Source organism: Globicephala melas, chromosome 1, assembly GCF_963455315.2.
Source record: "Globicephala melas chromosome 1, mGloMel1.2, whole genome shotgun sequence".
Taxonomy (NCBI): Eukaryota; Metazoa; Chordata; class Mammalia; order Artiodactyla; family Delphinidae; genus Globicephala; species Globicephala melas.
In genome coordinates, this window is record NC_083314.1 from 62077444 (window position 1) to 62103242 (window position 25799).

Here is a 25799-nt window from a genome sequence, read left to right on the forward strand (position 1 = left end):
AGAAAAACATTCTAGATCATCCCGAACAGAAAGTTCATTTGTATGATATATCGGCAAAACTGAAAAGGACTCCAAGTTAGTACGTTTCAAAGAAATGAATGGAGATAACTGTGCTGTCAGCAGTGTTGACATCACAAGGACAAAGGCAGTATTGTTTTCCCTTCTTTTCATAAGGTCCAATGCATTAAATAATGTGTCTTTTGTCATCAAATAATTGAGTAGCCGATCTAGGATCTGAAAACAAGTTTGTCCTACATCTAGAACTTGGACTAATGATCAGAGCTTGGATTTAAGTTTTAAGACTAGAGACAAAAACCAATTTGGGGCACATATTGTATCTCTGTGTAATGGCCGCCTTGAAAATACCCTAGCCTCGTGGCTTTCACCTTGTGGGGGCGGAATGAGGCGGTGCTTCAATCCCCTGAGATGGCAAGATGGCATTTGGGGATATTCCAGTGAGTAGAGGATGCTCCTGGCATTGAGCCCTGAGTCCAGGGGTGCTAAACGTTCTCCATTACATAGAATAGTGCTGAATGAATGAATGGTTCCTTCATATGCTCATTAAGAGTCCATTTGAGCTGGATAAAAGGCACTAACGTGAGCAGTAAATCAGAAGCCCAGCATAGAAAACAATGGGGATTTACTACTGGGAAAAGTTCAAGGTCCTGACGGGTGAGGTGTCTCCTCATGCCGCGCTGTTGGGGAGGCAGCGGGGTTTCCATCCTGCTAGCGGAGGCACGTGTAAAGGAATCATGGCAGCTGAGAGACAAGTGCCTCATGAAACCGGGACCATGGAGGAGGATGCAGCCTCTCACGGCAGTATTCTTACACGGCTCTGTCGGAACATATTTCAGAGTCTTGTAGACTGTGTGTGGTAAGAATTTGAATGAAGCAGAAGATTGAGAAGTTCATTAGCTGGTTATCTTAGTAAAGAAGGTAAGTACATCCTGCATTGAGGGCCTGACCGGCCAAGAAAAGGGTATCAGAACCTTGGAGAAATGTCACCGGGACATGGTTTGTTGTGAAATATAGGAAGATAATGCCATGGGTAGGAGAGGAGTGGGAAACCAGGCAAGGACTGTGCCTCTGAGGGAAGGCCTCATGACTGGGGGAACCTGATGTCAAAAATGCAAAAAAAAAAAAAAAAAAAGCTAATGAAAACGGGATTTGGCAGGAAGAAAGTCCTTTGACCTTGGTAAGTCATGTGACCCAGAAGCAAGAGAAGTAAAGCCGAATTCTTAGCCTCACACTGCTGGACAAGCTGCGTGGGCGAGCCTGAGGCTTTCAAGCATAGGGATCAAGTCTTGTTCTTCTCTGCGTGTCCACCAGGCACAATATACATTTCTTTGTTGAATGAATGAATTGGAGACATTCCAGAAGTGAACTTGTTCTCAGGAATATGTACCGAGAGTTCAGTTGGGGATAACTTCAAGGTGTCAGTGGCAGAAAACAGCTGAAACAGGGAATTATATAGGTAAAATCTGTAAGTTGTTTTATCCAAGTGATTGTTTCTGCCCTCGTCATTCAACCCAAAATACATGAATGTTTTGGGCTATGATGTTGATGACCGTATGGAATGATACTGACACTTGCATGTGTGCGTGTACAAACTAGTAGTATGCCTGACTCATTTGGTCTATTCATGTGGAAATTTCTTAAAAGTAATGGATTCTGCAAGGTTTGGGGAAAACTCTGAAGTGCTTACGTGAAAACTGTACTTTCTACTCATAGTTTGAGCTGGGGTTTGAAAAGAGTAAATTTGGCTTTCTATTTGCTGGGTCTGTTTTCCATCCTTTTCTTAGACGTTAAAGTGACTTGTAATTGCCACTCTAACTGAATCCTGGAAGAATGACAGTGATTCACAAGTGTTGGTAAAGTGCTGCTGAAATCTGGAATGTATTTACTGCAATTGTTTGGACTGTCTAACATCAGACCTTCATTGGATGTGACAGAATAGAGTAGAATAGGAAGAAAAGTTAGAGCATTTCTAAGTGGCAACAGCATTTTTTAGGAATTGTTAAGCAAGAAGCTGGAAGCAAAATGACTTTTAGAAATATAGGATTCCAGCATAAATTCACTTTTTAAAATGCCTTTAGCTCCAGGAAAATATAGGTCATGGTATAAAAGCCAGAGAGCTTTGCTCTCTCTCTCCCTCTCTACTGTTGACATAACATAGTGGTATAATCTGCTATCCCCAAACTCTGAAGACATTTAATTTTACCCACTTTACTGCCATAGTCTGTCACCCACACCACCCTGGGGCTAACACTACATGGGTGCATTATGGGAAGGCTTCCCCATCTTCTGAAGTGTCAGCTATTGGCCGTTGCTTCAGGGAGAATGAGAAGCTTGATGGATGTCTTTCTGTTGGAGTGACAAGCTTTGTGAATCTCCTGTCCATGTTTCTTATTTTAACTTTCAATTACACGTGTAAAAAAAATCTAAAAAAATGAAAGCCCCTTCATTGTTCTTCCATGATGCCCATTCCAGTGCCCCAGAAATAAGGGCTAACAATTTGGTGTGTCACACTGTTGCTTTCAGATTTTGATTTGAACATAGGTGCCTAGAGCTTATATTCACTAACATTCTGTGTGCAGTAGTGTCAGAACACCATCATGGTGTCGTTCTAAACAGCAGGTGGGAAAATCCAGCTTTTGTGTTTTATCCATCATAATTATATCTGTGTATATATACCCCGCAGTGGTTGCAAGCACATGACCTCTGGGTTCTATACAGTCCCAAAACATATTTTGTATGGCTTGTCCAGTGATTTTTTAAAATCTGTGAATCAGTTGCCAACATTTGAAAATCAGGATATTTCACATAAAAATCTGGGGTCTGGCTAATCTTGAAAAATAGGAAGATTTGCAACCCTGAAGACACTTTTCTGTGAGGCAACAATTGGCTAGAGGTGCATAGAAGCAGCCCCTACAGACACAATATGCCATTTGCCACACGCCCAGCTGCTCCCAGTTGTATTACATTTGACCAGCTGCACTTGTTTGCATTATCTACTGGTCCGTATAAATATATGGAATTGAGTTTGCAACTCTGATCACTAAATATCAGATTTGAGAACTGAAAATGTTATGGATAGGGTGACCATCTAAATAATTGTCCAAATTAGAACCCTTTGGAATTAAAAGGGGTGCTATTAATAATTACACCAGGACAACAGGCATAAACCAGGACTGTCCCAGACAAACCAAGATGTATGGTCTCCCTATTTATGGATCTCTTCATTCAACCGCTTCATTTGACTCATGAGAAAATTGAGTCCTAGAAAGAGGAAGTAATCTGTCCGAAGTGGTCACCAAGTAAACTGATGTCAAAGCTGCTTTCAGTACCCTGACTCCCAGCCAGTCTACTGCTTACTCCAATAGAATATGCTCTATATAATATGTGTGAGTACCATATCCTCCTTGAATGTATGGATTTTTTTATAGTTAATTATTATCACATAGCTAATTTCCTGTGAGAAATTATATGCAAATCGATAGCTTATATCATCAATAACATTTCTGTTATGAATGTAATTAATGATTTGGGCTACAGCACATATAGGGATGTTTAAAACAGTGGTAGGCTTGAGAACTAGAGAGTAAACACAATAAAAGCTTCTCATTTTACTATATACAGTAAGATATATTTAGAAGTACTAATCTGTCCATATTAAAAAAAACACCATTAAGTAAGCATCTGATAACTGTTTTGCTAAAAGCACAGTATATTGACTTTTTTTTAAAATATTCACTTCTTGATCATTGGCTGTTGGCTGTAATTAATACTAATTATGCCTTTAAGAGACGTCCAAGATCCCAAATCCTTGCCCACCTGTCTATTGCCTTGTTGAACTTCCAAGAGATATTTGTACAGAGAACATTCCATGTGAGACCAACGCACGCTCTTAATCACTTGCTTGGACTTTGGCCCCAAATCCCTGTCTGGTCGCCTATCCTAGGAAAATGGACTAGACCACGTGTGAGCCTTGGGGAGACTCCTAGCCTTTCAGGTTGGCTTAGGCCAAAGGCTAGCCCATCTCTCCTTCAAGATGCCCTTTTCCAATGACCTACTTGGCTCCCACTTGACTTTCCAAGAGACCTTGCAAGCACCAAACCACCCTTACCGTGTCAGCTGCGCAAGATGGAAGACAGAAAGAAGGAAACCCTTCTTGCCAAAACCTAAAACAGAGCTAACTTCAGGACTTCCCTGGCGGTCCAGTGGTTAAGACTACGAGCTTCTACTGCAGGGGGCATGGGTTTGATCCCTGGTTGGGAAACTAAGATCCCACATGCTGCATGGCGTGGCCAAAAAAATAACTAAATAAAAAATAAAACAGAGTTAACCTAGTGGCCCACTCCATGCTTTCTTTTCCTTGGAATGTACTCTGGTACTGATTAACTTTTCAAATGTGGGACCATGACCCATGCAGGAGACATGACTGGGACACATTTTACCACACTGGCCTTGTATAGTTGAGGAGAGCCAAGAAAAATAAAGTGAGCAAAGAGCCCTTTTACCTGACTCCCTAACACCTTGCCCCTGCTGCAGCATCCTCTCCTAGCGCCTCGGAAGAACTTCTTTTTCTTTGACTTTTGTCAGAGCTGCTTTTCTATGGGGTGATTTGATAGAGGAGAGGATCGGTGACCAACTATGACCTTTAGACTCAAAATATAAACCACACACATGGGTAACTTTTTCTCTAATGCACCTCAACAAACTTCAACAGGAAAAGTTTTCTAATGAACCAAAGAGACCAGACCCCTAGAGGTGTGTTTTCTAATAGTGATGTGTGGCTACAGAGCCTTTGAAGTATTAATATTTTGGCTACATTGGTACAAGTAAAAATATTATGAAGGTAATTTCATCTTTTTTTTAAAAAAAAACTATTTTAATGTGATTACTAGAAAAGCTAAAATTACTGGTCGCTCACATTATATTTCTACTGGACAGAGCTGTGCTAGAAGCGTATGTCATGCCCATAAGTGAAGTAAGATTCAGTTGCAGGCTTAGGAACCATAGTGACCTTTTGCCATCACAGGCCTCAAAGGAAGCGAGTTTGCTAGTTGTTTCCTAGTGCAGCTTGTTTCTTAGCGAGGCTGCACTGTGATAGAGAGAACCTGGTACAGGGCAGAAGTCCTATTACAGCCTTTATATTTACGTGGATATGAGAACATGGTGGAAGCATTCAGCACTCCTTTCTATATAAACCGGGCTAGTTTTTAAAAGGACTAACCTCCTCCCCAACCTCTTCCAGTGTGTTGTTTCCTGCACAGCTCTTTGCTTCTCAGAGCCCCGAGGGGCACCTGTTCTGACACCAGCCCTTAAGCTTCTGTGCCATATCACGCAGAAGGCACTTGGGTCCACACCATGCCAGCTGTGGGTGCCGTATGGAAAAGCCATACCATATACATATGTACAGAGTATTTCTGAAGCCAGAAGGAGTGTCGAAGAGCGTATAACTGATCTAGCTTTATCATTTCCTTGCCTTTGAAAACTTTAATCATTGAAATATCTTTAGGCTATAAATAGAATCATGTAGGGAGATAATTCTGAGTTAAAACCAAATATGTACTTTTGTTTTTATATGGACATGGGACTGTGTATGGATGTACGAAAATGTAGGTTGAACGTTTGGATACAGACGGGTTTGACTTTCCAATAATATACGTGGAGTAGGATGTATAAATGAATGGAGATGGTATATGTCAGTCTGCTCAAGCAGGTTTTTTTCATATTTGAAGCAGAGATTTCCTCCTTCTATAATAGTTGGAGAGAAATTTCTGTTTCTGCTTCTGCCTGGTTTAGGTGCAGAGTTCTTAGATGGCTGCCAAAGATTGATGGAGAAGCTCATTCTCTTGACTGAGCCCAGCCTTGGTGACGTGCATCTCAGAACACAGACAGCATGGATCAATGGCCCCATGTAGGGATGGTGCTAACTGGAGCTAGGCTTCAGGCTGTGTTTTTCCTTTGGAGTAACCTCTTTACTTCTTCTTTTCCTTCCACTTCTTTTAGGCAGGACAGGGCTGCTTGCTGATCTCTTGCCCAGTTTTGCTGTGGAGATTATGCCAGGTATTCAGTCATTTAACTCTGTATTTGCTTAATTTGCTATCCCTCCATCTGTCTTGCTTCTGCATTAGTTACTAATTGCTCCTTTAATTTATTTGTACATTTGTCTATATATGTCTGTGGTATTCTCCAGGATGAAATTAAGCCCATTGGAAGAGCCTCCAAATTGTATTTCTCCTGTTACTAGGCCCTAAAAGAATAATGGTAATTAAAAATAGGCTGAGATGGGGACCCAGTCCTTCAGTGTCAGGTATGCAGGCCTTTTCGCAATCTCAGTATCTCAGCTGCACCCAGATAGCTATAAGTTTCCTTAACGGAGTGGTTATTAATCTGCATTCCTTATTCCCTAAGTTTTATGTTTACCCATTCATTAGTGTACAACCATGTTACTCTGAATTGCCTTTTATAACTTTATCAAAACATTTTTTCAAACCTTATGAAAGCTATGCACCCCTCCTCCCTTGAAAAGTACACATTTAGAGATCTACATTGCTTTGTATACAATTTCAGGGGCTGCTTGGCCCCCTAAGTCCCTGGGGTCCATGGACCCTATCTCAAGGACACCTGCACCGAATGTACACCTCTGTCTTTTTATGTAGCTTCTGTTGGACATACCAGCTAGACAAGCCAACATCAGTTTGATGCTGCACTATAGCCCATCGTGGAAGGAGGATTAGAGAGAAACAAGAATGAACTATGGGAGAGGACATAACCAAAGGCAGGGAATGGGAAAGGATATGATTCAGCCTTGCTTTGGAGAGCTTCTGCCAAAGGGTTAAGAGCTGCTTAATAACTGAGAGCAAAAGAGAGAAACAAGATAATCCTGGCGATTGGTTTTGACTTGATTCAGGTTTTAAGAAGCATGCAGAGTCTTCACAGTTGAGCTTCACTAATTATTCTTCCGTGAATTCTCCTGATCCTTTCCCATGAGCTGGCCAACCCAAATACAGACATTCTTTTCACCGAGGTCGATCCCAAGGACGCAAATAGATATTTCTTGGTGATCCGCCTTATCCAGAGTTCCATCAATTTGTACACATTTGCTCATCACAAAAAAAACACTGTTACACTGCATTGCTTCATACTAGATGTTATATCCCACAGTCCCAAGGAAAAGTTACTGTATTTTTCATATCTGGTCCTGGTCTCCCGAATTTCTCTCCCTTTTGACTCCAAGAATCCTTTCATGGATAACATTCTTTGTTTCTCCAAGGGAACCTGCCAGTCTTTTATCCTTGACTGCCTGACCCAAGTTGTAGCCACCATACCACACATCTCAGCTAATCCTCGGGGCCCATATCTATCTCAGGCCGCATTGTGTTATTATGTTAGCGCTAAGGCACAGGCCAAAGCCCTCATCTATCTACTGTCCTCAGCAAGAATGTTCTCCAGAACATTCTAGCTGGGTACAAGGCCTTCTCACTTCCTGAATAGAGGGTGACCTGGTTATTTTGAATGTATTTCTGATGGGTGAGTGAGGAGGACCATTCAGGAAACGTAAGTTGTTTGTTTCCTCCCTGAGGAAATTATGTTCTAGACAAAGGTCAAATAACTTTATCATGATCACAAAACCCTTTATATAACCAAAATAGCATATTCGCAAGCTCCAACTGAATGTTCCATTTCACTGAAGGAATATTTAATAACTAAAATTCAAACACAACAATGTGTACTTGAAGTTGATTGCAAAGGGATTTTTGGTAGATGGTTTTCAATCAGAATGAATTGCTTTAATCTTTTGCTTTGAAAGGAAATCATGGCTCATTCCAGTCCTTCCCAGGCCCCTCCCCCCACAGTGGGACATTGGATCCTATAGCCAAGTCCCAAAAGCATGACATCAGGTCACTCCAGGGCCACAGTCATTTTTAACTAAGCCAGATGGATTGGTTTCCTTTCTCTTAATCTCTTGGATGGGCAAATGAATTAAATTCACGTTCAGCCTCTGGCAGAGCAGTGAAAATAGCAGACGTTAACAAACATGGTCAGATATACACGTGAGAGCCTTCCCAGTCATCCCAGTCCTGAGCCACTTTAGTCCGTGGTCATGCTGGCTGTGTAGCACGGTCAGCTGGAGTGTGATCAAACCATTCTTGGGGAACAGGGACAGGATCTTCTCTTCGGAGCCTAGGTCTCTAGTTTTCTTTAGCAAAGGGTTTTGATCTCAGCACTGATGCTGAGTACAGGAAAGCTGTTAAGAGGCATTCAGTAGGGAAAACAGATGAATACACAAGGGACATGGACCACCTAAATATGTTCTGATTTAGACCATCTAGACATAGAGAACTTTTTCTCAGGACTTAACACTTTTAGGGACAAGATTAACTTGGCTACAAAACATACGAATTCACAGAACCCACCATTTAATAGCTCAGGAAGCAAAGCTCCCCTCTACCTAGCCAGGAATCTCTGCTCTTGTCCCATAGGTGTTCTTACACTACAGTTGGTAAGGTAAGCCCTTTTTCCAGGAAGGGGCCCTGAACCTCCCGCATCACTTTGTACTGGTCATTATGTGTGCTCAATATGACCCCGGTAACCTTCCTTGCTGTCCACGCCCCAGTCCTGGGAGGGTCTGCACTTCTCACTCTCAGAGTTCCTCCTTAGTCTGCGGGCTCCGTGCCCTGTTATGAGATACTGTCTTCCCCCAGGTCCCTCCCACTCACTCATCTCACAGGGAGGCACTGGTGAGAGGGGGCCTGTCCCGGCGGGGGGCCGACCTCGAGTGTGGGTTTCTCTGTGCGTCCTTCCAGAGTGGGTGTTTGTTGGCCTGGTGACCCTGGGAGTCTTCCTCTTCTTCGTCCTGGTGGGGATCTGCTGGTGCCAGTGCTGTCCTCACAGCTGCTGTTGCTACATCCGCTGCCCATGTTGCCCAGATTCCTGCTGCTGCCCGCAGGCCTGTGAGTAGAGTGATGAGTGTGGAGATGTAGAGTGATCAAAAGAAATGTCACCTCGCCATCAGACAGCTATGTGCCCTGAGCGCCTTCTCCACCGCCTCTCCTTCCACCCCAAAAGCGATCGTTCCAGACTCTCCTCTGCTGGGAGCCCCCAGCTTCCTGAGATGACCATTCTTGTTTGCCTTCTCACCTACAGGCACCTCTCCATGCTTCTGATTTACACCTATCACCCCTGCATTTGGAATCCTCACTGACACTATTGCTGAAAGGAAGGGCAGGTTCAGGATGGTGAGGTTGCGGGGTAAGGCTTTTGCCCTCTCCTCGGGCATCCAAACTAGAGAAAACCTTCTCTGATCATGCCTCGTGCGTGCAGAGAACTCCTCCTTTTTACCAACAGCGTGTGCAAACCACAGCCTTTGGGTCCCATCCAGACACAGATGAGTTGTATTTACTCCTATGACAAAATGGTCCACAAAGGAACTAGTGCTCCTTTGGGGATTCACAATTTTACCTCCCTGGCCAAGCCCATATAGGCAATAAGTTTGGCACCCTGCCATAAACATCTTGAAGGAGAGAGACACAATGTATATCTTTCATATCCTTAGGAACACAGCAGTTTCCACGCGAGGAGTCAGATTGTTTGCTCTGCTTTTGAGCTCACAGAGCGGGGCCGTGTGTCAGCACATAGCTGGCTTTGCCTCTCTAGAAGAGGTTGGGAGCCTCCTGGAAGCAGCTCTGGGCAACCCAGTGCTAGGCCTCCTCCAGAGGGGCTGAGGCAGCCTACAGCAACATGGTTAAGAGTGGGCTGCTGCTGTCACAGGGGAGGCTGCTGTGACAGCTCCCAGCACTGCTTAATTACTCAGTTGCCAGGTACTACTAAACACTGTAATTCCTTATGTCATCGCTGGAGGAGTCCAAGAGAGTGGGGGAGAGGGGTTCCGATGAATCAATTCAGGACTAGTAGAACACACACACACACTCACACACACACGCACACACGCCCGCGCATACATCCAGGAGCTCCCTTAAGCACACCCTCAGGAATTTTTGGTGTGAGGGTTGTGGAGGGTGGGATGATGTAATCTCTCTTGCTCTTCATCTCCCTCCACAGTGTATGAAGCAGGGAAAGCAGCAAAGGCCGGGTACCCTCCCTCTGTCTCCGGTGTCCCCGGCCCTTACTCCATCCCCTCTGTCCCCTTGGGAGGAGCCCCCGCATCTGGCGTGCTGATGGACAAGCCGCATCCACCTCCCCTGGCACCAAGTGACTCCACTGGAGGAAGCCACAGTGGTAAATCTAGTTCCCGACTGCCCTGCCCCATGCTCCTGTCTGGCTTCCACTCTGGTTCCTTGCTGCTGAGAACCATCTGTTCAGTGACGCTTCTTTGGACAATGATTATCTCCATTCTGGAAACGGGAGCCTGCCAGCTTTGTCAGATATCTCCTGGAATGCGTGCCAGGCTTTCCAAGGGCTGCAGGACATAGCTGCCCCTTGCTTTCTTCCCAGGCTCCTCAATAACTAAAATTATAAGAAAAAGAGGCAAGGTGTACCCCTTGCATGTTGATCATTCAATTAATAAATAGTTATCTCTTCCCTACCTAGTGCTCAGGACTCTACCAGGTACTGTGAGGAACACTCAGACGTGTAGGACAAGGTTTGTCTAACAAGCAGTGTGGCCCAGCCAGGGAAAGAAAATGGACTTTTAGTGGGACAGTTAGATGCTAAAGCGTATGGTACTGGCAGTTCAAAGGAGAAAGAGCTGGGATGGTTACAAAGTCTTCAGGGAAGAGGGGAGATTAGAGATGGGCCTAGAGGAATGAGAAGGATTAGGAAAGCAGAGACACACAGGCCAGCATGGTGGAAGCCCGGAGCTAAAAGAACACAGTGTGTGTATTTGACAGTGTCTAGCTTGTCTGTCTGACTGCAAGACAGTGGAAGAATATGGTGGAGCCAGATTAGGGAGGGCCTTGAAACCCCTCCCAGAAGAGCTGGGGCTTGGTGCCATAGCAAATGAGATCCACTGCAGGCAGGTTCCTGAGTGGAGAGGTGACATGTTGACAAAGCAAGTGGTAAGTAGGAGAGAGTAGAATCAGAGACCTTGAGCTGAGGTGTGATTGAAGTGGGACATGTGAGTGTCTGGATTATGATGGAGACAATGGGCGTTGAAATGAGTGGACGAATCTGAGAGATGCTTTGAAAGAGCAAGCAGTTAGATGTTCGGAGGCTTCAAAATGAGCCCAGTTGTCTAGTGGTGCCTATCCTAGACAGAAATGAGGTAACTGGTAAGGAGAGTGTATTTGGATGAAGATTAGCCCCATTGAGGGCATGATGAATTCGAGGTTATAGGCAGGGGTAGAGGAGTACAGAGACATTAAAATGTAGCCTTCCTGGAGGCACCTGAACAGGACTACAGAGTAGTAAAGGTTAGAACTGTGTATGTAGTATGTTTAGGAGGTGATTTTTAAATCCCTAGGTGTGAATGAGCCGCTAGGGTTGATGAAACAGACATTTCTCCCCTGGAGGTATGTGGACAGCCTTCAGTGGGGAGCAGGGAAGAATGTCTAGTCCATTTAATGAACTGTCAATGCTCCACCCTGGAAGGAGTGGATATCCTCAGTGAGTAATTGGTATTTGTGTTTTTTCTCTCTCAGGAACTATTAGCAGGATTCTGATGTCTGAGACTGGGAATGAGTCACAGACTGAGAAGTAAAAGTTAATGATCAAGGACACACAGGGTATTAGAGAGATAAATACAATACAGTCCATTTCCCCAAAGGATGGAGTGGGCAAAAGAGGCATTAATAGGACTTGTCTCATGCTCTGTTTGCAGCTTGCCTTTCCCCCCGCAATCTTCTGTCTCCTTCCTTCCCATCAGAACCCTTTCCCTCTTACTTTTTATTGAATGGATTCTCATAATAAAATGACTCTTATTCATAGAATGGCAAATACTTCTTCTCTCCTGTCTTCAGCCTGTTTCCAGTTCCTGCTTTTGCATACGCAGTTCAGGCATTTGGGCTCCATCCTGCGATATTAAGCAACTGCAATTAGAAGTGGCTTAAAAAATAGAAAAAAAAATTATTTCACATAGCAGGAAATTCCAAGGTAAGGTGGTTCTGGGCTTGGTTAATGGAACAGTTCAGGTGGCATCACTGTAGGACCTAGTTCTTTCCGTCTTCTGTTCTGGCATCCCGAGTGCATCCTCTGTCCTCCCGGGCTGGCTCCCCTCCAGATTCCATAATGACTGCCAGCGTCCCAGATGCTAAATGCATTCAGAGACGGAAAAGTTATGCTCCTTCCTTGTGCTCCTTTTCTCAAGAGTGAGGAAAACTTTTCCAGAAGCCTCTTCCCCTTCCAGCAGACTTCTCCATGTCATTTTATTGGCAAGAATTGTGTCCTGTCTCCATTCCTAAACCAGATTGGCTTGGACCAACCAAGACTCATCTCTTAGGCCACAACACCTATTCACCTTGGAAATGAACAAAGTCAGGATTCTGTCAGCAGGGGAAAAGGGGAGAATGCACAACCAGCGCCGGCCAAGCTAGTCTGGCTCATGTTATCATTTTCTGGCTCGTTGAGTCAGGAGTGAGTTCTTCATGATCCTCACTGGGCACATTTCTGTACTCATGGTACCGTGGCCAGAATTACTGATGGCATTTGGCTATTTCTCCTTTAAGAAAAGTGGCTTAAGCCACTGTTCCATGTAGATTGTCCTTTAAAGAATGTCACAAGTGTTAAGAGATGCTGATTTATAAAGATGTAAATTTAGCCTATTTTTTATTTTTATGCTACTTCAATTTTAGGGTAATCATCTAGCAACAGTAATTTTTCAGATTACATTTGTACACAATACTCTTTTGAACACTCCGTGTAGTTGAAAAGACATCTTTGATGAGCTACCTATAGTATAGCCAGTTAGTTACCGAATGGGCAAGAGGTAAGAGGCACCCTGATTCCTTCTCCCATTCTTCATAGCGGTTACCTGCTATGTGTGTTTGTTACCTGTGTTACAAAAAAAGATGACTGTCTCCTCCTGTCCTGCTCTGGGGCCATCCCCTTCAGCTTTGTCAAGGTTCTCTCTTTGCTGAATCTCCATACCCCACCCCATTCCCACCTCACGTCTTTAGCCTTTCCTTCCTATCAGCGTTCAGAACACACTCGGATCTCTCCTTTCCTTCCTATCAGCGTTCAGAACACACTCGGATCTCTCCCATTAAAATACAACAATTTGCAAAAACCCTATAGTCCTCTGATGCTACTTCCCTATCCACGTTATCCTCTTCACAGCCAAGCTCCTTGATAGAGTTTTGAATCTTTAATGTCTCCATCTCCTCTCCTCAACTAACTTCTGTCTTGCTATTGCTTTCACCACTCCAAAGACCAGCGCTTGCCAAGGTCGCCTTATTGCTAACTCGAATGGATGCTTCTCAAAGCTTGCCCCCTTGACTTCTCAAAAGCTCTTGCCACCCCTGACAACGCACTCATATTTCTTTGCCCTCCTCAACACTGTACTTTGGAGTTTTTCCTACCGTTTTCACTATATGCTGGCTGTTCTTTCTCTGCACATCCCCCAGATGCTGGTGCTCCTGTTTGTGCAAGGTCCTCTCTCTGGGGAATCGTATCTAGTCCATGGCGTCAGTCATCATCTATATGCTGATGACTGCCAGTCTTTATCTCCATCCTCTCTCCTGTTCCTCAGTCCCATATATCCACCTGCCTTCTGAACATACCCACCTTAATGTACTACAGGCATTTCCAGCTCAACATCTATCTAGGAAATGGAATTAATCTGCTGTTTCTCAACCTCAAACCAACTCCTACATTTCTTATTTTCGGTGGATGGCACCGTTATCTACTTAGTAGCCCAAACCAGAAGCAGGGGCTTGATCCTTATCTCTTCCTCTCCCTCACTTCTCTCATCCAACTGGTCACCAAGTCCTTCAGATTAGACCTCAAAATAACCTTGAATTGGTCCATCTCTACTCAACTATCCTAGTCATTGCCACCATCATCTCCCACCTTGATTAATGCAATTATCTTTTCCCTTGCTTGAATCCATTTTATTTTCACATCTACCTGGTCTCCACTCATCCTTCTTGCAAAAGAATTGAATAGGCAAGTAGGGTTCTGAAATGTCATTTTTCAAACTAATAAGGATGTGTGTCTATATATATGCCTACTGTATGTATACAGAGAATATGCAAATTTTAAGCATCACTTCTCCCACAACTGAGCTGCTGTCACCCTGGGGGTGGAATCTGGCAGCTGTTCCATTATCCATAAACAGCCTTCCTTAGCTTATTAAGATAGGACGGGAAGAACAAGGCTATATCCATGGATATCTGCCTTACAGACTTCTTTTGCAAGTTTTACAAATCGGATTTGGCTTTAAAGGGGAAATTAGCTGAAAAACAGTTGAGCCTTAATTGGGTCAGAAGTATCAACTCAAATCTTTTAACAATAAGAAGTTTTGAAATTATAGCTTGGCATCAAAATGAGTATCCCAATAGTCCCTCTCCAGTAAAAATCAAAGTTGGCAAGGCTAATAAATTAGAGGAGCTGAAGTATGAAAATCCATACCAACCAAAGGACTTGGACCAGACTGAACTTCAAAAGAGAAATAAATCACCCATCGACCCTAAACTGAAATAAGACATTTTCAGGAAAAAAGTCATTTTCCAAAAAATGCTGGTCTTTGGCCAATAATGTAGTACATTTCTTATTAAAATATCACCACGCATCAGAGAGTTCTCTGATCTTCAGACAAATTACAGATAAAAATCGGCTTGACACCATTCTATTTGTTTTCAAATCAAGAAAAATTTAATGAATGCGTACAAATCTTCTCTCAAGGAGTTTATGGTCCAGCAGAGTGGTTTCTGGGGGCTTGTGAATGGAAATCAAATGAGTGACAAATAGAAAGGAGCCTATGATAAGACTGTTCTCTGATGCCAGCTCAGAGAAGGAAAAGTCTCATCTGCTCGGAGGATCAAGAAAGGTTTTCTGTGCTCCTGAGCATATACGTGACACAGAGCCAGGTTCTACCACGATGAGAGAATTAGTTATAGCGTGCCACCCAACGAATATACAGCTTTCAATTAAAAGAGGAAAACCAACGCCTCTTAAAGGGAGAAGTGCCTAGCTTTTTTAGCTACTGAAACCAAACGGATGATGCCTCTAAAGTCTAAACATCAGTACTCTGCCTCTGTCCTTTTTGACAAAGTAGAGGGATTAAGATTTCTGAACTCATGAGCTGGTGTGACTTAGCAATCAAAGCTGAAAGGATCTAGTACAGTGGTGTCTCTTTACAATGCCAGTACTGAAAGGCGAAGCTGCCATTGTCATTTGAGGCTGTGAAGAGTTACTGTAACTTTGCAGGGGCATGATAACGTATGCATACATGATCAAATCTGTCTCGTAATGAGGAGTGCAATTTGTTATAATGACACAGAAAGCAATCTAAGCGCCGGTCCAAGTTGCAGTTAAGGGAGCAGTTTCCAGCTGTTGCTCAGGATGGCAGCCATCTCTCATTGCCAGGGGACAGTTGGTACATTGTTTCCTATAGCAATACTCTTCCCCCCTTTATCTCAGTATTACTGAATGTTTGCCATACAGTGCTTCACATATTAAGAACACCTAGATAAAGCCACAGCTGCAGGTAGAGTAGACCCTTCCCTAATGCCTATAAACATGCTCATTTTCTTTACTAAAAAATAATCATCAACAAAACAACAAAACTTACCTAAACCTTGCTGCTCCCTCAAGCTACCATTCAAGCCTTCCCCTTCCTGGTGAAAATTCTCCAACAAACCCATCACATGGCCTTTTCTGCCTTACTTGTAATTCTCTGTAATATAGTTTTTATTCCTGATTTTCATTCATTCATTCATTCATACAAACACATGTGTTTTGAGTGTCTGCAATGTGTCAGGTTCTATGCTAGGTGCTCAGGATGCAGAGATAAACAGAGAGAATTTGTCCTTGACCTCAGGAAGTTTACGATCTAGACAGGGAAACTACTGAAAATACTGTTTCTAAAGAAAGCATTAACCCTACCCCCAGCCCCAGGCTGGCACCAAGTCAGCTCAAGCAAACATTTAAGTGCATACTGTGTATAGAGCACCATCCTGGGCTTTACGCTGAGCTAGAATGATAAGCAGTCTTTTCCCTCAAGAATCTTTGGGAAGATTAGACATTTATACAAATCATTTGAAACCAATGAGAATATATTAAGGGCCATGATGAAAGTTCAAAGTAAATGATTTGTAAGTTAGGAGTGGGATAGAGAGAGAAGGGAGAGAACTTTTCTAGCTAGAGAAAAAGAAAGCCTTTTGGATGAGGTGTCATCTGAGCTGCCCCTAATAATTACAGAGAACTCAAAGTGCGCCACTGATTTGGTCTTGGTTGTCTCCTTTCTTTTTTCTTTTTCTTTTTGGTTTATATATTTGTCTTTCCCCTATGAGATTATTTAAAAGGTGAAAAGTATTAGCTGTATCTTACAGACATGAAAACTGAGTCCTGGATAGGTCACCACTTATTTGAGGTCCCTCAGTAAATCCAGCGGCATGCCTACAAGATGCCCAGTTCCCCATTTCCCAGCCCTGTGTTTCATCCATCAGACATAACTGCCTCAGAACAGACATAGCAGTTCCGTGGGATAATTGCATTTTAAGTGAACTGTCTGTACTATGTAAACACCTCTGCAGAGATGGAAGAGTGTGTAGCTTGATAAATAAAATCATTTCTGCTAATAATTGCTTCTGCATACGGATCATGGATCTAACCTCCGGGAGAAGGTGTACTAAAAAGCGTGTGCTGAGATTCATTAATTTTTTTTTAAGTAATTCCACAATTGGAGCTGAATGTGGACTGCCCATCCTGTTCTCATATAGAAAACCAGTGCACCTGCAAATGGATGTGTGGGCGTCTTCCCAATCTTCAATGCCAGGGCTGTGATTAGAGTCTGTGGAAGATATTTTAATCTTCCACGTACATGCTTGTGTGGGGGGCTCTGTCCACAGCCGGGGTAACATGACCAGAGTACAGAAAGCAGGATTTTCTCCAGAGGTGCATGCAGTCGTATGGTTTCTTTATGGTATTTGCCCTACTCTGGGAACAGAGAATATTGGAGGCGGGTCATTTGCTTCCATCCCACTGTACAGTCCTGATGGGCTGTAAGGTAGGATCGTGCCTCAGATGACACTGCCTATGGCACACCTAAGAGCATTTTCTACTCTGGGCTCTTCCTTTTTGTCTTCCTCTCCTATCTCTCCATACTGTCTCTGCTCCTAGACTCCAGAGAGGCAAGATGCCCAGTATGGTTGGGCTTCAGTCAGACTACATGGTTCCGGTCCCAGAACTACCACTTATTCCTGAGCAAGTTATAAAACCTCTCTGAACCAAAGTGTCCTCAACCATGAAATGTGGCTACTAACAGTTAACTTCCTTATGTAGTTGTGAGGAATCAATGTCCATGTAGAGCATTTAGCACAGGACCTAGCACATTTCAGTGCCCAATTAAGTGTTGTCTATTACCCTTATTGTTCTGTCCCCATCCCATTCCTTTCACTCTTTCTTGTTTTCTCTTTCTCTTATCTGTGAAGATTGGACCTGCCCGTGTCTGATCACCCTTGGGGCTGGTATTGGACTCGACTGATAAGTGACATGGGGCTTCAACAGCCTTTGCCCCTGACAATATGAGTGATGGGAATGTAGGAGATGGTATTATCTCTCATGCTTTGGTTTTGTTTTTTATTAAGCCCTGAAAAGAACACCTGCCTGTAACCACATAGCAGCAGGTTGAATTAATCATGTCAAAAATATGGTAATCCCTTTCCTAAGAGGAAAATGCTAAAGAAATAATAATGGAACCATAATAGTAATCCATGTATTTTGCATTTTATTTTGTACTAATATGTATAAAGCCTACAATCTAATATTAGCTCTTATGCATCACCTAGTTATGGAATTTTTGCACAATCTCCCAAGCAACTAGAGGCTTTTAGGCCACCTGTGTCAAGGTCCCTGACGTTTGGGTATCTGTTTTAAAGCTACATGTGCTTCCACCAGGTGAAGGTATGAACCTCAGACTGTAGAGTGATCTGTGGCCCTAGTCTAGAGAGTGGTCTTTTTGTAGTGTGAGTGTACTCCCCCAAACTTTGAGAAGATGAGCTTTAAGTAGAGCTATAAGAGGTCAGGAGGTAGGAAGCAGAGGTTAACAAATGACTAAAAATATACTGTAATAGAATTTTGTTGTTGACCTGCCGATCCTCCATTCTAATGGAACCATCTGATAAAGGGGATCTGAAGTATGGTTCCATATATACAACTACAGGTTACGATTTCTGGGTAATTTCAAAAAGAGTTGTTATTAGTGGGACCCATGTTTTCTACTTGGTAAAGTAAATGGAAGCTGTCTTCTCCTGATTTTTTTCACCTCACCTTCTTGTCTGTTTCTCAACAGTTCGCAAAGGTTACCGGATCCAAGCTGACAAAGAGAGAGACTCCATGAAGGTCCTATACTATGTCGAGAAGGAGCTGGCTCAGTTTGATCCAGCCAGAAGGATGAGAGGCAGATGTGAGCATCTGTTAGTTTTACGTGATCTGTGCATCGTGCTAAAGGGGATTTGGGGGTGACCATACGTGGGCAGGCCTGAGCTTTCAGGGTCAGAACTAGTAGGGGTGCTGGTGATACCACCCTAAAGAAAGTAGCTTTGAGTACATAGAGGAAAGAAAAAAGGGATTCTGGTATGAAAAATAGAGCAATCACAGGGAACTATATTCAGTATCCTGTAATAAACCGTAATAGAATTTAAAAAAAAAGAAGAGCAATCATATACCATCTTGGTTCCTATCGTGTCTCTCCATGGGGCAGTCAGTACTGCTGGGGCCGTGCAATCCTGGGGTTGGAAATATTTTATTAAAACAGCCTTTCCCTACTACTCCCTTTAAAATATATTCAAAATAATGACCTAGGATGTAGAAGCTTGAGTATCAGTTTTTTCCAACATGAAAGGCCCTAGCATTGAACGACAGTCCAGCTGCCCGACTTGCCGTTATCAGTGAAAGTGAAAGAGCAAGTCTGCCAAAGAAATGCAGTTAAGTCAGAAAGAGAAAGACAAATACTGTATGCTAACACATACATATGGAATTTAAGAAAAAAAAAGGTCATGAAGAACCTAGGGATAAGACAGGAATAAAGACACAGACCTACTAGAGAATGGACTTGAGGATATGGAGAGGGGGAAGGGTGAGCTGTGACAAAGCGAGAGAGAGACATGGACATATATACACTACCAAACGTAAGGTAGATAGCTAGTGGGAAGCAGCCGCATAGCACAGGGAGATCAGCTCGGTGCTTTGTAACCACCTAGAGGGGTGGGATAGGGAGGGTGGGAGGGAGGGAGACACAAGAGGGAAGAGATATGGGGACATAAGTATATGTATAGCTGATTCACTTTGTTATAAAGCAGAAACTAACACACCATTGTAAAGCAATTATACTCCAATAAAGATGAAAAAAAGAAAGAAAGAAAGAAAGAAATCTCGTAAAAAAGAGGCCTACATTCCTTTGAGATGCCCAGCAGCAGAGGCTGAGGGGCCAGCAAAGAGGCTGCCCCTCTTGTCCAAAGAACGTTTTAATTACTGAGTCTGTAGGTGTCAGGGCCCCAACCCTTAACTCACCCACAGCCCTGGGAGACTTTGCAGCTGACACAGCTGATTCTTGATTTGGATTCCAAATTACCATCTGTCATGAGAGGCATCACAGGGCAGGTCTGACACGGACAGGCTAATGATCAGAGGGTGCTGGCAGGCCTGGGAGTGAGGTCACTACGTTTCTCTCTTTGAACCCTCCTCGCCTTGGAATCCACGAGAGACTTGATGGCATTGTTGGGGAAACAGTCCCAGACTAGAGGAGCTTTATTCAGATTAAAGACAACATATTCCTCCCAGTTTGCAATTCTAATTTCATCCTGTCTGAGTTGCATCCATTGCTGCCTCCACCCACCACACTGGTTATAAAAAGACCATCTCCAGATTGGAATGTCAGGAATGCAGATGTCACTGCACTTTGACAAGCTAGTTGTAACAGTGTTGTCATGGATCTCTGTAAGGGGACAGAGACAGAGATAGTCAGAGATCAAGGAGAAAGGGCCCATGGAGGAAATCTGTGAATCTCACACACACAGAGAAAAAGTGAAAAACGGAGGTTGAAAATAAAGGGTGGATCCCAGTTTAGGTGATGTCTTCTGTCTGCCTGGATTAAAGTGGTCTCCAAGGGCTGGCTGGCCATAAGGTAATGACCAAGGAATCTTAGAGTCCAAGGGATGGCCTGGGTTGACAGATGAGGAAACAGAAGCCGAGAGGGTTGAAGTGATAGAATCAGGACTAGAACCCAGCTCTTCTGATTCCCGTCCTGTGCCCTTTTGTTAAACTAGACACTTTGGAGCCAACTGTGGAATGTGCCATAGCTGCAGCGGCAGTTTCTAGTCAAAGACCACAGACTTCTAACTCATAGGACTTTAGGATGTTGGAGCCGGAAGAGACTGAGGCTGTCGAATCTACCTCCCTCATTTTACGGAAGAGGCAAGGGAGGCAGGGGGGAAAGTAACCAGTGCCAGAGCTCAGTGTCGGGGCCAGAACTGGAGCCCAGCACTCCTGAACCTGCAGGTTGACGTTACCATAACTGCAGAGAGATGAAGTAGGAATCTAGTTCTCTTTAGTTTGAGAGGTTCTGTTCCTGAAGAGCAAAGTAAACCCTGGGGTGGATCACGGACATAGGACACTCTTGAAGATCTCATCATAAAATGAGTCTCATAGTTTCAGGTGCGGCAAGGGAGTAATAGATTCTGTAAGAAATAGGAGTTTCAGGGTCAGGCCCATGAATTTCCCAGCCAGGGTGATCCTCATTCGCCTGCCCCTTGTAAATAGGGGGTTGCTCTTAGGATATTTCAGTCTGGAATCAGCAAACTACGTCTCCCAGGGCACATATGTTCCACCTCCTGTTTTTGCAAGTAAATTTTCTTGGAACACAGCCATGCCAATCCACTTCTGTATTACTTATGACTCCTTTCATGTTGCAATGGCAGAGTTGAATAGTTGTGACAGTATGGCTTGCAAAGCCTACAATATTTACTATCTGGCCCTTTACAGAAAAAGTTTGCCTATCCTGCTCTAGAGTTCCATTATTAGGTGTCTGTGAAGTGGGGTATGTTGATGTTCATGTTCACTGTGGCCGAAATTTTAGAGCAGCATACAGCCTGGACTGTCCGTCATATGAATGGTGAAACAGAGCTAGCCCTGAGTATCTGGAGAAGTGAAAACTGTCCATTATTCCCTGAAGTTTAAGGAAAGGTCTGAATAAATAATGTCATTTTTCAAGAAGCACACTCGGTGCATTTTAAAACTCTCTTCTGTATGGTTCCCGGGAGATTGGAGTTCGCTGGGATCATGAGAAAAGAAAGGTTCTAGATTTGATTAATCACTAGGATCTGAGTTGTTTTCCTTTAAAATAGGCACGGACTAGTCCATTCTCCTTACGGGGCAGAAAAGGCTTATAATTAGATTATAATTCAAAACCAGCTGATCACATGACCAAACTGAACGGCATTCCTGGTCAGCCTTGTGTCCTGGTAAAACAGGACAAGGAGGCTGTGTTTATGCTGTGGGGGGAGACCCTCCCTTCCCTTCATGGGTGGGAACCAGCAAAAATTCTCTGCTCCTCTAAGGACCATTGGGGATATAGGGAGGAGACGAGGTAGAGGGGAAACTGAGACACACATCTGTGCTTCCCACATCTGATCTCGGTTTACCTGTTGCTCAGCAGCCGGGCCCTACACCTTATAAATGTTGATTTTGATAACAGTTTGAAGTTCAAAGGATTTTTGGAAAACAAATGGATTCAGTTACATTACAAATAGATTCGCTAGATTTATTTTTTAAGTAATGTGAAATTCAACCCATTTCAAAGTTTCATAAATAAATAGTTTCTTTGTTCTTTTGTTTTCTTTCCAGACCGTGACTCTGGTCCTTATTCACAAGTGCTTTTGTGAAAAGCTACTTAGGCCACCCTAGGAAATGAGCAGGCTGTGACCATCCCCTCCCTCTTTACATTTTTGGGCTAGGACCAGAGTATAAGCGGAGGCCCAGAAGCCCTAAGTGCAGCCCAACCTTCCCCTTTTCTTCCCGCACCTCCAAACAGCTGTCCTGGCCACCCATGGCCCCATACTCTTTGGGGAGTGGAAGAGGTCTACTCAGGCCCTGGAAATGGACTTGGTATTGTTTGGGGAAGATAGTCCAGGTTCCTGGATGAACATCCAGAGGGGGGGGTGGATGGCCACTAGGTGTGTACACCCCCTTGGCCCTGTGGACTCCTCGCTCTGTGGGGAGGGGCACAACTGCAGGAAGCTGGAATGGGGTGCCTCTAAAGCGGAGCTGTAGCACTGACTCTGAAGGCCCCACCCTGGGACTCAGCCAACAGTAGGGAAGATCCTGTGGTCTGTGGCTTCTCTCTCTTTTTGCCCCTTTTGCCTCATGCCTGGGATCATCATGGCTCATCACTGAATTAAACAACAAGAAGAAAAATATTTGAGCAAGGATGCTGATGTACTAGGAGGAGACCAGCTGTAGAGAGCCCAAGTTCTGGGAAGCCTGCCTTAGGTGGAACAATAACAATTGTTTTCCTATTCCAAGAACAGAGCATGTAGGAAGCCTCCCTCTCTGTAGGCAAGTGGGCTTCCAGCTGGAGCCAGTTCCTGCTGAGCTAAGAATACAAATACCACTAGCTCAGGTCTACAACCCACCCTGGACAGGATTGAGGCCCTCCGGTGGGAGTTTCCCAAAGCCTCCAGTCTCAGCCGTTAACCGAGTTCCCATTCTGTTCTATGGGTAGGAAGCTCTGTCATGCCTGGTTTTTGTCCCTGCAGATAACAACACCATCTCGGAACTCAGCTCCCTGCATGAGGAAGACAGCAGTTTCCGCCAGTCTTACCATCAGATGCGAAGCAAACAGTTCCCTGTGTCTGGGGACTTGGAAAGCAATCCTGACTACTGGTCAGGTGTCATGCGAGGCAGCAGCGGGCCAAGCCGGGGGCCCTCGGCCATGGAGTATAACAAAGAGGATCTGGAGAGCTTCAGGCACAGGTGAAGGTGGCTGTGGCCGGGCAGCGCTGGTGCTGGGCGTGAGGGGGCAGGAGCTGGGAGGCAGGGTGCACGTGAGGCTGCTGTGATCCAGCAGCATCTCTGTCTGCCCTTCTAGGTTATTCTGCCATGTCTCTCTGTGGGCTGTTGAACATCCCTTTCCCACATTTATTAAGCAAGGGAACACTTGGGACACCATGAGCAGAAGTAATCACTCAAGGCTCCTTGAAGAGGGTACTCTAGACCCCTTAATGAACCTTGTTAACATTTCTCTGCTCTTCTCACGTTTTATCCTATAACCTCTAAAAAACCCCACCCATCACCTCCATCATTTTTGATCATTTGTTTTGTGAAAGGTCAAGTGCCAAACGTGTTATACTGTTGCATTTGAGTCTCCTAATTCTAAAAGGGAGGTACTATTAATGTCCCCATTTTAAGTTGGGGAAACTGAAACTTACAAATGCTAAGGAACTTACCCTGGGTCACATGGCCAATGAATGTGGGGCGGCCAAGTTGTCTGTCCAGTTTTGTGTAGCCAGTGCCCACCGGACAGCACCTTCCCCACTCACCTAACCTGTATCTGGAGGGGCAGTAGATACTATTGCTTTTCTCTCAAAGTACCAACTGCAGGCTCCCTCTTGCCTGCCACCTCAAGAGGTAACTTGGCCTCGGCTCTGAGGAAGGGAAAGGCCTCTGTTTGTCACCAAATATTACAGGGACTCCGTGGGCCACTGCTGTGTGTACTGCAGGCCCACATCACCCACGCTGGCTTTGAGGGTGTGAGGAGTGAGTCAGGAGGCTGTCAACTAGAGGTCACATCGTAATGGCCAAAAGAAGGCCCAACGTGTGTTTCAGCACCGTGTAGATCACGAAGTATTTTTATCCACACAACCCCATCTTGATCCTTAACACTAACACTCGAGATGGGCATGGCCGCCTTGAGCTTGTTGTTTGTTGATTCTGAGGCGTGAGAGAGGCCCGAGGTGATTCATCCAGCCAGGAGCGGAGCCGTGGTTCGAACCTCGGTCTCCTGACAGAGGCCCCAGACACGACAGGGGCCCTTAGATCCCCGCTCAAGCTCCCTGCCTCGCGCACGGCTTACCTGGACTGACCAGCGCCTCCTCTGCCCGCAGCCAGCAGCGCTCCAAATCCGAGATGCTGTCGCGGAAGAACTTCGCCACCGGGGTACCGGCCGTCTCCATGGACGAGCTGGCGGCCTTCGCTGACTCCTACGGCCCGCGGTCCCGCAGGGCGGACGGCAACAACCACGAGGCCCGGGGCGGGAGCCGCTTCGAGCGCTCAGAGGCGCGGGCGCACGGGGGCTTCTACCAGGACGGCTCGCTGGAAGAGTACTACGGACAGCGGAGCCGCAGCCGGGAGCCACTGACCGACGCGGACCGCGGCTGGTCCTACAGCCCCCCGCGCCGGCGGCCGCCCGACGACGCACACCTGCCCCGCCTGGTGAGCCGCACGCCGGGCGCCGTGCCCAAGTACGACCACTCGTTCCGGGGCGCCGGGGTGGAGCGGCAGGCGCTGCCTGAGGGCGCCAGCCGCGGCGGCAGCCTCGAGACGCCGTCCAAGCTGAGCGCGCAGCTCGGCCCGCGCAGCGCCTCCTACTACGCCTGGTCGCCGCCGTCCACCTACAAGGAGGGAACGCCGCAGGGCGAAGAGGAGGACGCGCCCGACGACGCGCTGCCTCCCTACAGCGAGCGCGAGCTCAGCCGGGGCCCGTCCTACCGCGGCCGTGACCTGCCCTACCACAGCAACTCGGAGAAGAGGAGGAAGAAGGAACCCGCCAAGAAGACGGTGAGGCCCAGGCAGCCTCCACGGGGTCTGGGCGGGGAGCCAGCGTGCACTATCGCTGTCCAGGAGCCGCGGGGCTGGGGAGGAGGGAGAGCTGAGAAGGAGGGCCCTGCCCCAGACGCCGAGTGGGGCCCAGGTGGAGGGAGCGGGGCCTCCTGCTTGGGGAACGCAGGTGTCAGGCTGGTTTGTCCCCCGCTTCCCTTTATCCAGGACCAGGTGAAGTAAGTGAGTGTTGGCCCCTGGAGCATTGAAAAAAGGCAGAAGTAGCAGGTACGTAGGTGTAGAGTATTCGAGAGCATTAATGACGAGCTTTAAGAAGCATTTAACATCAGGGTTTCGAGGGCTCATTACTACCACAGGCCTTTAGGTGGGCTTCTGAGGTCTGCGTGCAGACGATCTATGCTCTATGCATGCTTATGTGTGCCTTCCTCTCCATCCCTTATCCCTTTTAGGGTGAGGGTTTGTAACTTGCATCAAATGCCCCAAAGAGTCCACATTCCCGAGGTTAGTAGCCATCGGTGTTCATGAAGGACAGCTCACTTTTTTTTCCTTTGATGTTTTATTGAGTGTAAACTGTCCTATGCCCAGTATATGTGAAAGAAGTCTTTCAGTCCCTGCCCAGCTAATTGTCTCTTCTGTAAGTGGCCTTATTTAGACTTTGTTTTCTTTCTAAACGCCAAGAGCAGCTCGTTCCATCCCTCAGCCCCCAAATGTGACCTCAGAGGTTGTTGGGGGACAATCACAGATGTGGGTTCCCAAGGTGCCTTTGTACTCCAGAGGCCACTCTCCAAGCCTGGATGCTTCTGCCCCCTCCTCAGTTACCCCGCCTCTCCCGCCATTTTGTTTTTCATGATTCCAAGCTGCACATTTTCTTTAGTGTGTAGTATGGGGAGAGAACATGA

At 45.4% G+C, this 25799-nt stretch overlaps 1 protein-coding gene across 3 annotated transcripts in view; it reads left to right on the forward strand.

Moving 5' to 3' along the window:
* ILDR2 (immunoglobulin like domain containing receptor 2) overlaps positions 1-25799 on the forward strand; it is a 58689-nt gene that overhangs the window by 29177 nt on the left and 3713 nt on the right. The window contains exons 4-9 of one of the 3 annotated variants that reach the window (XM_070043999.1): positions 6016-6072; positions 8817-8963; positions 10072-10248; positions 18419-18532; positions 22881-23097; positions 24228-24900. In XM_070043999.1, the coding sequence (XP_069900100.1) occupies positions 6016-6072; positions 8817-8963; positions 10072-10248; positions 18419-18532; positions 22881-23097; positions 24228-24900 (1385 nt within the window). The remainder of the gene's footprint in view (positions 1-6015; positions 6073-8816; positions 8964-10071; positions 10249-18418; positions 18533-22880; positions 23098-24227; positions 24901-25799) is intronic. The other 2 variants (XM_060296897.1, XM_060296892.1) reach the window with 2 other exon arrangements.